At 31.9% G+C, this 12,371-nt stretch overlaps 2 protein-coding genes across 2 annotated transcripts in view; both read left to right on the top strand.

Annotated features, from left to right (window-relative positions):
• LOC110452652 (putative uncharacterized protein DDB_G0290521) overlaps positions 1-794 on the top strand; it is a 6,615-nt gene extending 5,821 nt beyond the window's left edge. Inside the window, exon 2 of the mRNA XM_021501301.1 lies at positions 6-794. Within this exon, the coding sequence (XP_021356976.1) occupies positions 6-214 (209 nt within the window). The 3' untranslated portion in view covers positions 215-794. The remainder of the gene's footprint in view (positions 1-5) is intronic.
• Positions 1-10,666, top strand: part of LOC110452651 — an 18,251-nt gene extending 7,585 nt beyond the window's left edge. Inside the window, exons 2-3 of the mRNA XM_021501300.1 lie at positions 1,146-1,217; positions 8,579-10,666. Coding sequence (XP_021356975.1) covers positions 1,180-1,217; positions 8,579-10,577 — 2,037 coding nt within the window. The 5' untranslated portion in view covers positions 1,146-1,179 and the 3' untranslated portion in view covers positions 10,578-10,666. The remainder of the gene's footprint in view (positions 1-1,145; positions 1,218-8,578) is intronic.
• Positions 10,667-12,371: the final 1,705 nt, after the last annotated feature.

Here is a 12,371-nt window from a genome sequence, read left to right as displayed (position 1 = left end):
TTCAGATACACCCACGGACATCCGTCCAGCTAACCCTTCAGATACACCCACGGACACCCGTACAGCTAACCCTTCAGATACACCCACGGACATCCGTCCAGCTAACCCTTCAGATACACACACGGACACCCGTACAGCTAACCCTTCAGATACACACACGGACATCCGTCCAGCTAACCCCTTCAGATACACCCACGGACACCCGTACAGCTAACCCTTCAGATACACACACGGACACCCGTACAGCTAACCTTTCAGATACACACACGGACATCCGTCCAGCTAACCTTTCAGATACACACACGGACATACGTCCAGCTAACCCCTTCAGATACACACACGGACATATATACACACACGGACACCTGTCCAGCTAATCCTTCAGCAACTTGAACACCTGTTTAGCTAATCCATACGGAAATTAATTAAACCCTTACTAACAGAATAAGCTGCACAATGGCACGACACACACGGCAGTCATGGGAAAAGTCCTGGCATATTGACAAATGTAATTTGTTGTAAATTAATTAACTCAAGTGCAAGGTTGACTATCAACAAAGTGTCACTCCATTCGACGATCTTAGCTAAAACAACATAATCGGAGTGTTCGTACCTGAGAATTTAGTACGTATTTTGACCACATGCCTTTTTCCTTTTTATTAAATCGACCTTTTATCAAAATTAATATCTATACCTTTTGACATGAACCTTTGTTTGTGATGTAGTACTGTTATGTACATTTTATCTTGCTAAAATTGATGAGAGTCTGTATTTTTTCTAATTGTGTGAATGTGTGTTAGGGGTTATAAGTACATATACATTTTAAATATCGAATTGTTGTCTTATTCTAAATGTCGACTCTAGTCCGTCTAGTCAACAAGTTAGTGCCTTGTTAGGAATGTCGACATTCTGATTGGTCAGTTGACATGCTAGCACATTGTTTTATGATATCAGAACTACCTATTTTAATCTTACTATCATAAGGGTGATCGAACGTTATTTTTCTATCGTCCAAAGTCCAAGTAGTTTTGCGGTATTTGTTATTAAGCTTTGGGTTATTCGTAAAATATTGATGATGTTGCCATGATCAATATAAATGTGAATCACCATCGTCATATTAAATCTCATACTTGTTCCAATTTCAGCGGCACCCTTTAGATCGGAGCAACAGGGATTAATATGCTGAAGGGACTGAGTTATCTTGGCTGGCGAGTCGTGTGAGTGAGAGCTATTGTTTCAAATTGGTATATTTAGTATTATATATTAACTGTTAGTGTAATATTTAGTATATATTAACTATCAGTGTAATATTAAGTATATATTAACTATTAGTGTAAAATTTAGTATATATTAACTATTAGTGTAATATTTAGTATATTTTAACTATTAGTGTAATATTTAGTATATATTTACTGTTAGTGTAATATTTAGTATATATTTTTAAACTATAAGTGTAATATTTAGTATATATTAACTATTAGTGTAATATTTAGTATATATTGACTGTTAGTGTAATATTTAGTATATATTTTAAAACTATAAGTGTAATATTTAGTATTTATTAACTGTTAGTGTAATATTTAGTATATTTTTTTAAACTATAAGTGTATTATTAGGTATATATTAACTATTAGTGTTATATTTAGCATTATTAGTGTAATATTTAGTATATAGTGTAATAGTTAGTATATATTAACTATTAGTGTAATATTTAGTATTATTAGTGTAATATTTAGTATATATTAACTGTTAGTGCATTAGTTAGTATATATTATCTTTTAGTGTATTATTTAGTGTATATTAACTATAAGTGTAATATTTAGTATATATTACTGTAACTATTAGTGTATTTTTTAGTATACATTAACTTTTAGTGGAATATTCAGTATATATAAACAATTAGTGTAATATTTAATATATATTAACTTTTATTGTAATATTTAGTATAATATATAGTATATAGTGTAATAATTAGTACATATTAACTATTAGTGTAATATTTAGTATTATTAGTGTAATATTTAGTATATATTAACTGTTAGTGCATTAGTTAGTATATATTATCTTTTAGTGTATTATTTAGTGTATATTAACTATAAGTGTAATATTTAGTATATATTACTGTAACTATTAGTGTAATTTTTAGTATACATTAACTTTTAGTGGAATATTCAGTATATATAAACAATTAGTGTAATATTTAATATATATTAACTTTTATTGTAATATTTAGTATAATATTTAGTATATAGTGTAATAATTAGTATATATTAACTATTAGTGTAATATTTAGTATTATTAGTATAATATTTAGTATATATGAACTGTTAGTGCATTAGTTAGTATATATTATCTTTTAGTGTATTATTTAGTGTATATTAACTATAAGTGTAATATTTAGTATGTATTACTGTAACTATTAGTGTAATTTTTAGTATACATTAACTTTTAGTGGAATATTCAGTATATATAAACAATTAGTGTAATATTTAATATATATTAACTTTTATTGTAATATTTAGTATATATTAACTATAATTGTAATATTTAGTATATATTAATTATTAGTGTAATATTTAGTATATTTTAACTATTAGTGTAATATTTAGTATATATTGACTGTTAGTGTAATATTTAGTATATTGTAACTGTTAGTGTAATATTTAGTATATATTAACTATAAGTGTAATATTTAGTATTTATTAACTATTAGTGTAATATTTAGTATATTTTTTTTAAACTATAAGTGTAATATTTAGTTTATATTAATTATAAGTGTAATATTTAGTATATCTTCACTGTTTGTGTAATATTTAGTATTATTAGTGTAATATTTAGTATATATTAACTGTAAGTGTTATATTTAGTATATACTAACTATTAGTGTAAAAGTTGGTATATAAACTATTAGTGTATTATTTAGTATTTATTAACTGTAAGTGTAATATTTAATATTATTAGTGTATTATTTAGTATATATTAACTGTTAGTGTAATAGTTAGTATATATTAACTATTAGTGTATTATTTAGTATTTATTAACTATGTGTAATATTTGGAATTATAAGTGTAATATTTAGTATATATTAACTGTTGATGTAATTTTAAGTATATATTAACTATAAGTGTAATATTTAAGATATATTAACTATTAGTGAATTTTTATAATGTTTTAACTATTAGTGTAATATTTAGTATTATTAGTATAATATTTAGTATATATTAACTGTTAGTGTGATAATAAGTATATATTAACTATTAGTGAAATATGTAGAATTATTAGTGTAATATTTAGTATATATTAACTGTTAGTGTAATTGTTAGTATATATTAACTATTAGTGTATTATTTAGTATATAATAACTATTAGTGTAATATTTAGTATATATTAACTTTAAGTGTAATATTTAGTTTATATTAATTATAAGTGTAATATTTAATATATCTTCACTGTTTGTGTAATATTTAGTATTATTAGTGTAATATTTAGTTTATATTAACTGTTGGTGTAATAGTTAGTATATATTAACTATAAGTGTAATATTTATTATATACTAACTATTAGTGTTATATTTATTATATACTAACTATTAGTGTAATTGTTGGTATATATTAACTATTAGTTTAATATTTAGTATTATTAGTGTAATATTTAGTATATATTAACTGTAAGTGTTATATTTAGTATATACTAACTATTAGTGTAAAAGTTGGTATATAAACTATTAGTGTATTATTTAGTATTTATTAACTGTAAGTGTAATATTTAATATTATTAGTGTATTATTTAGTATATATTAACTGTTAGTGTAATAGTTAGTATATATTAACTATTAGTGTATTATTTAGTATTTATTAACTATGTGTAATATTTGGAATTATAAGTGTAATATTTAGTATATATTAACTGTTGATGTAATTTTAAGTATATATTAACTATAAGTGTAATATTTAAGATATATTAACTATTAGTGAATTTTTATAATGTTTTAACTATTAGTGTAATATTTAGTATTATTAGTATAATATTTAGTATATATTAACTGTTAGTGTGATAATAAGTATATATTAACTATTAGTGAAATATGTAGAATTATTAGTGTAATATTTAGTATATATTAACTGTTAGTGTAATTGTTAGTATATATTAACTATTAGTGTATTATTTAGTATATAATAACTATTAGTGTAATATTTAGTATATATTAACTTTAAGTGTAATATTTAGTATGTATTAATTATTAGTGTTTTATTCAGTATATATTCACTTTTAGTGTAATAGTTAGTGTATATTTAAGGATTAACTTGAATATATTTTTTATGTTATGGAGCTATAACACACAAAAATGGAGTGTACTCTAAATAATGATGAGAGTACACTCCTGTTTTTTGTGTTTTAGCTCGATAACATAAAAAATATATTTAAGTTAATCCTTATAATTTAATCTGCTATATACGATCCCTGTGGAAATCAACTTTTATTGATGGACTCTTTTATCTTAGAAAATATTACGCCGCTGTATCAGCCAATCAAAAGTGACGTTACAAACGGCGACGTCATTTTTTTATGTTATGGGCTGATACTATATTTTTTTAGGCCAATGAAAAGGTTTGTTACCAGCGAGATTAAATTATTAACTACTAATGTAATATTTTTTTATATTTTTTTTATATATTTTCTTTTGAAACATTTTGATCATTACAGAATAATTACAATATTAATTTTCACACTCATTCTTCATTCTTCAACCAACATTTAATACAAATTTTGTAATGATTTGTTTTTAGAGAGAGAGAGAGAGAGAGAGAGAGGAGCAAAAGAGCTTTTACAGAAATAGAAATGGAGGGAGGGGGGAGGGGGCTGAGAAGACAACAAGCGGTCAAAGTGGTGAAGATGTTGAGTCCATGTGTGTCCATTTATTAGTGCAACTATTTATTTAACCTGAAACATAATAATAATTTTAATTTCAACAGTAAAGTGGCAGGGAGTTACATTTCTCTCTTTTAACCAAAATTTGACTAACAGAGGTAAACTATACATAAACCGCGAAATATTACACTAATAGTTACAGTTATATATACTAAATATTACACTAATTCTATCTTTTTTGGGTTTGTCAGGGATTGGGAGTGATTTCTAATAATTTATTCCATTTCTTCCAAGAATTTTCCATTTTTAAAGCAGTATCTACTCCATTGCCTATAGAAATATATTTTTGAATTCTGTAGTGATCTATAATAGCATTTTTTAAAGCATGAATTGATAGAGTTTGTTGCAAGCATCTTGATCTATAGATATACTGTTTCATTATTAGCAGAATAAGGTTATCAGTTGTATAGTAAGTACTTTTATAGTTATGCTTGCCAAAAATGAAAGTTTCTTTATTAAAAGTAAATGGAATAAATAATGAGTCTAATAAAAATTCAAAGTTCTGAAAAAATGACTGTACTTTTTCACACTCCCATAGCATATGAACTATCGTTTCTATTTCTGTTTTACAAAAAAAAGCAGTATGGAGTTTCTACCAGTCCTATCTTAAATATATGCGAAGTGGTTGTTAAAATGTGATGATTTATTCTATATTGTAACCAGTGTAACTTTCGAATTTGGAATTTTTCGAAACTTGAAAGGGTCTTTTATATATACAATTCCATGTTTCATCATCTAGATTAAAAATACCATTCCACTTTCTTTTACCTGTTGCTGTGATATTATTTTTGCATAGTATTTTGTAGAAGTCCTTTGACCCTTTAATTTTTTTCAAAGAAAATCTCAAGATTAAGTTGAATAAAAGGATAACTATCAGCATCATTACCTATTTCTTTATGCCTCAGATATTTCCTTACTGCTCTAACTATTAATGTAATATTTAGTATATATTAACTATTAGTGTAATATTTAGTATATATAACTGTAACTATTAGTGTAATATTTCGCGGTTTATTTAGAGCACACTCCGTTTTTTTGTGTTATATCTCCATAACATGAAAAATGTATTCAAGTTAATCCTTATAATTTGATTTACTATACACAATCCCTGTGGAAATACACTTTTATTGATGGACTCTTTTCTCTTAGAAATTATTGCGCTGCTGTATCAGCCTATCAAAAGCGACGTTACAAACGGCGACGTCATTTTTTTACGTTATGGGCTGATAACATAATTTTTTAAGCCAATGAAAATGCTTGTTACAAGCAAGACTGAATTATTAACTTTTAGTGTAATATTTAGTATATATTAACTATTAGTGTACTATTTAGTATATATTAAGTATAATTGTAATATTTAGTATATATTAACTATTAGTGTATTATTTAGTATATATTAACTATTAGTGTAATATTTAGTATATATTAACTTTTAGTGTATTATTTAGTATATATTATTAATAATAATAATAAATTATTTTATTTAGACAGGGTAACATATTTAGATTTTCATCTAGTTTACAATATGGCCCTGTAAAACACATTATATATACATACATAAAACAACAGCACATCACGCATACAGAGACATATGACATACAATAAAATAGAAAAAGCAGTTAAATAGTACAATACATTATTAAGACAACCTATTATATTGTATCACTAAATATCACAGAATTGCATTTAGAACATTAGAAAATATCACAGCATATTACAAGTCAATACATACATATATTAATCACAGGGTAATATAAGGATTATCTCAGGAAATTATAATAAACAGAACCATAGGGATAATTTCAAATATTGTACTTTAAAAGATACATATAGTATATAGCATATAGTACTCGGTTTCCCAGTGATTGGGAATCCCCTACCTACTTGCTCCGCCGGTAACACATGGTATTCATGATCTAGTATTTTTAAAATAGTTGGCCAGATATGCCTTTTTAAAAGCCAGAACATTTGTTGTGGTTCGTATGGTTTCTTCCGAAGTATTCCATAAAATAGTACAAGTGTATCTAAAAGAAATTTTGTAAAAACTTGTTCTACACTTGGGGATATAGAGCTGGTTCATTGCAGAAGATCTTGTGGTTCTTGTGGAAATCTGGGTTACATAGGTAAATAATTTTTTTTTTAAAAATCCTGGAGCCTGGGTGTTAAGGATTTTATAAGTTAGAACACATTTTCTAAAAGTATAAAAATCGTGAATAGGCATCCAGTTTAAAGTCTTTAAAGGTAACAAAGTTGGTGTACGAATTTCTCTTATATTTAGAATTACTCTTGCTGTTCTCTTTTGAAGTTTAAATATTCTTTCCTTAAGGGACACATTTGTAGGATTGCTCCATACTGAAGAACAGTACATAAAATGAAGTAAAACAATAGTCGTATACACCATTTTGGACATTTCTTGGGACATGAATTTTCTGATTCGTTTTAACACTCTAATTTTCTTTGATAATTTCTTACATACATTTTCAATATGTGCATTCCATGATAAACAGCTGTCAATAAAAACTCCCAGCAGTTTGGCATTGTGTACAGTTTCAATAATTATATCACCCACTTTGACACGCATCTGTCTGTGTTCTGATAATTTTTGTGATGAGCCAATAATCGTGCATTGGGTTTTTGTTAGATTTAGACTCATTTTATTATTGGTCATCCACTCACTTGCTGATTCAAGGTCAACTATTAACTTTTCTTCGACATCATCAACTGCATCACATTTTACACCCTGTGATGTGTCGTCAGCGTACATTACAACTGATGAATGTTTCAAACATGTTGGATAGTCATTCATATGCAAGATAAAACATAGTGGCCCAAGTATCGAACCCTGGGGGACACCGATGTTTATTTCCTTACATCTTGATAAAGTACCTTTAAAGTTTACCGCTTGCACTCTACCGGAAAGGTATGATTTGAAAAAGTTCAATGCTATATCAGAAACCCCGTAAGCATTAACCTTATGCAAGCGCACTTTATGATTTACGGTATCAAATGCTTTACGAAGATCTAAAAGCAAAACATCCGTGATGACAAATATTTATAAAAAGAGTTATGCACATGTCTCTCTAATATTTTGCTAACCACAGAGAGGACAGAAATAGGTCGATAGTTATTTACAGAGGTCATGTCCCCGGCTTTAAATATTGGGGTGACTTTGGCTTTCTTCCAGTCTTTTGGAAATGAACCAAAACTGATGGATTTGTTAAAAATATAGGTTAAAGGATGAATGATTAATTCACCAGCAAGTATCAACTATTAGTGTAGGTTTTATTGGTGATGGGTACCGTGTTGTAAGGAACTGAGACTTTCAACGTAACAAACATAAGTTAGTAGGCTCGGGTGCCCATTGGTGTGCGACCAATCTGATATAAACACGATATTACTAGAAAAATGTAACAAATCAGATTGGTATACGTGAGCGTCTCACCTACAGAAACAGAGCTTACAGACTTTGGTGGCCCACATGGACAAACTATATCATCGGTAATAAACTTAATGTCCGTGAACTGTTTCTCCTTTTCAAAGGTTGGTGACTACTAGTATATGAAAGGGCCAACACTGTGAATGTTTCTTGCTCTTTTGGTGACAAGAAGGTAGACATGAGGTTTAGTAAACTGGTGTTTCTTTTTTTCAGGCGGTTGATGACAATGAAGGGGTCCTTGGTGGTCCGGTTGGCCAAGTTTATGATTTTTCTGGGCACGTCCTTGCTTCTGTTCGTGTTCTATCAGGTACATAGGTACTCTGGACAACTCAACTTCACAGGAGTTGCCGAGGCCCCACGTGTAGGAGGTCACAGCCGTGGTTACGACCTCCAGATGAAGTTTCTCGTAGACACGCCGCACTGTAAACTCCCAAATCTTGATCCATTCGATTCATCTGTTGTAAAATATCTTCGTCAAGGAGCCTTTATAAAGTGTGATCGCTATTTGCCTTTGACCTATGCAAATGGAACTCGGCTGGAGATCAATTGGACAGCCATTATTCATTCAAAAGACAGACACTATTTTAGCTTTTGTAAGTACCAACCGATTCATCGTCCACCTTTTGTAGAGAGAAATAACTACTATAACTATTTAGAGGAAAGTGCCGCGTTTAACACGTCACAGATAATGCGTTATGACTTCGTAAGAGTAAGGTGTTATAACAGAGGCGGTGGGTTGATGTACACAAACTTCCATCAGTTTGTACGGCCAAAACCAAAGCTGGACCGGAAGTGCAAGCGGACATTCCAGAAACACCGGCAGGAAACGGGCGTAAAGGAATCTCTAAATGTGGCTATGATAGGGGTGGACTCCGTTTCTAGACTTAACTTTATGCGTTATATGCGGCGGACCAAGGACTACCTGGAGAACACACTGGGCGCTATAGAGATGAAGGGCTACAACAAGGTGGCTGATAATACGTTTGTTAACATTGTCCCCATGACGCTTGGAAAATTCTTGGAGGAAGTTCCTTGGAACGAGACACTAAATGACATCCCGTTCGACAAATACGACTTCATATGGAAGCAGTTCTCAAACCGAGGCTTCCGTACCCTTTACGCTGAGGATCAACCAGCAATCGCCATCTTTGATTATCTTAAGGAAGGATTTCACCAACAGCCTGCAGATTATTTCAACCGCCACTTTAGTTTAGCCATGACAAAGCAGAAACGACTATGGTACAACGAGGGCAAATGTGTAGGGACAAAGCTAGAGACACAAATTATGCTCGATTATGTAAAGGATTTTATGTTAATGTACAAGAACCGTCCGCATTTTGCGTTTGCCTTTATCACAGGTTTGACACATAACGTATTGGAGCACACCGCAGTGGCGGACCTTCCCTATCGGACGCTGCTCGCCGATTTACAAGAGTCAGGAGCTCTCAACAAAACTGCTGTGATATTTTATAGTGACCATGGAATACGATTTGGGAAAATTAGAGAAACGTATGTAGGCAAATTGGAAGAAAGATTACCATTTATGTATGTGATACTTCCGAAATGGTTTTTGGAAAAATATCCAAACATAACGAAAAATTTGAAGATTAATTCAAATCGCTTAACAACGCCTTTTGATATTTACGAGACATTGCGTAATATACTGAATTTTACAGGGGAAACCAGAACAGTTCCCGCGGAACAGAGAGGGGTTAGTCTCTTCGACGAGGTGCCTTTCTTACGCTCGTGCCAGACGGCGGGAATTCTTCCCCACTGGTGCACGTGCCCAATCCATCAGACCATGTCGACCTCTCACCCCCAAGTACAGAACATCGCCGTCAACATCGTTCTGTCTATCAATAAACAATTAGACGGGTACTCCAGCATGTGTGCCTACCTGAACCTGGATATAGTGCTCAACGCAACAAAACTTATTCCGTCAGACAAAGTGTTGCGTTTTGAGCAAAGTAAAAATGACGTCATCAATCGACACGTCAAATACGGTGAACGTGCGAAAGCGTACGTTGATTTCCAGTTGACTTTACGTGCTCGCCCCGGGGGTGGTCTATTCGAGGCCACGGTCCGGTTCGACGAGAGGCGAGACGAGTACCAGATGCTTAGTGACGTCAGTAGAATTAATTTATACGGGGACCAATCGAAATGTATAGAAAAACATAAGTTAAAAAAGTATTGTTACTGTACAAATCCTTAATAAATTATTGTTAATTAGTTTTAAAGCTAACTTCAATTGTATTGTTTGATTGTTTTCATATATTTTGTTATATGGGTGACCAATGGAATAGATACCTCGACTCCACGTATTTCCTAACAAATGTATCGTTTTATATATATGTCACTGTTTATTGTATTGTACGTTACGGTAAAAGAGGTACTGACCAGTGATTTTGTAAGTAGTATAACAACTATCATGAAGCTTGGCCTCATAATTCTGATGTCAGATTGAAAGTGGGTCAATTGAAGAAACTTACGCCCTCATCTACATAGTCAATGACAATTTATATTCTCACAAAAACTATTAAGTTTAGAGAACATGTACATACAAATCATTACATGGTTGAAGTACAAATTGTAGAGTATCATTTCATGGTTGAAGTAAAAATGGTAGAGTATCATTACATGGTTGAAGTACAAATGGGGGAGTATCATTACAGGGGTCCTTGCAACGTATAAGTTTGTAACACCGCTACAGTGCAGTGGACAGGGGTCCTTGCAACGAATAAGTTTGTAACACCCCCACAGTGCAGTGGACGGGTCCCTACAACGAATAAGTTTGTAACACTGCCACAGTGCATTGGACAGGGGTCCTTACAACGTATCAGTTTTTAACACCGCCACGGTGCAGTGGACAGGGGTCCTTGCAACGAATAAGTTTGTAACACCGCTACAGTGCAGTGGACAGGGGCCCTTGAAACGAATAAGTTTGTAACACTGCCACAGTGCTGTGGACAGGGGTCCTTACAACGTATCAGTTTTTAACACCGCCACGGTGCAGTGGACAGGGGTCCTTATAACGTATAAGTTTGTAACACCGCTACATAAGTTTGTAACACCGCCACAGGGCAGTAGACGGGTCGTTACAACGGATAAGTTTGTTACACCGCCACAGTGCAGTGGATGTAACACCGCCACAGTGCAGTATGACAATTTATATTCTCACAAAAACTATTAAGTTTAGAGAACATGTACATACAAATCATTACATGGTTGAAGTACAAATGGTCGAGTCTCATTACATGGTTGAAGTACAAATTATAGAGTATCACTACATGATTGAAGTACAAATGGTGGAGGATCATTACAGGGGTCCTTACAACGTATCAGTTTGTAACACCGCAAATGGTGGAGTATCATTACATGGCTGAATTACAAATTGCAGAGTATCATTACATGGTTGCAGTACAAATGATAGAGTATCATTACATGGTTGAAGTACAAATTATAGAGTATCATTACATGATTGAAGTACAAATGGTGGAGTATCATTACAGGGGTCCTTACAACGTATAAGTTTGTAACACCGCCACAGTGCAGTAGACGGGTCCTTACAACGTATAAGTTTGTTACACCGCCACAGTGCAGTGGACAGGGGTCCTTGCAACGAATAAGTTTGTAACACTGCCACAGTGCAGTGGACAGGGGACCTTACAACGAATAAGTTTGTAACACTGCCACAGTGCTGTGGACAGGGGTCCTTACAACGAATAAGTTTGTAACACCGCTACAGTGCAGTGGACTGGTCCCTACAACGTATAAGTTTGTAACAGCGCTACAGTGCAGTGGACAGGGGTCCTTACAGCGTATAAGTTTGTAACACCGCCACAGTGCAGTGGACAAGGGTCCTTACAACAAATAAGTTTCTAACACCGCCACAGTGCAGTGGACGGTTCCTTACAACGTATAAGTTTGTAAACCCGCCATAGTGCAGTGGTCCTTACAACGTATAAGTTTGTAACACCGCCACAGTGCAGTGGACAGGGGTCCTTAC

This window comes from Mizuhopecten yessoensis, unplaced genomic scaffold (genome assembly GCF_002113885.1).
Source record: "Mizuhopecten yessoensis strain PY_sf001 unplaced genomic scaffold, ASM211388v2 scaffold6779, whole genome shotgun sequence".
In the NCBI taxonomy this organism is placed as follows: Eukaryota; Metazoa; Mollusca; class Bivalvia; order Pectinida; family Pectinidae; genus Mizuhopecten; species Mizuhopecten yessoensis.
This window is presented reverse-complemented; position numbering and strand designations above follow the sequence as displayed.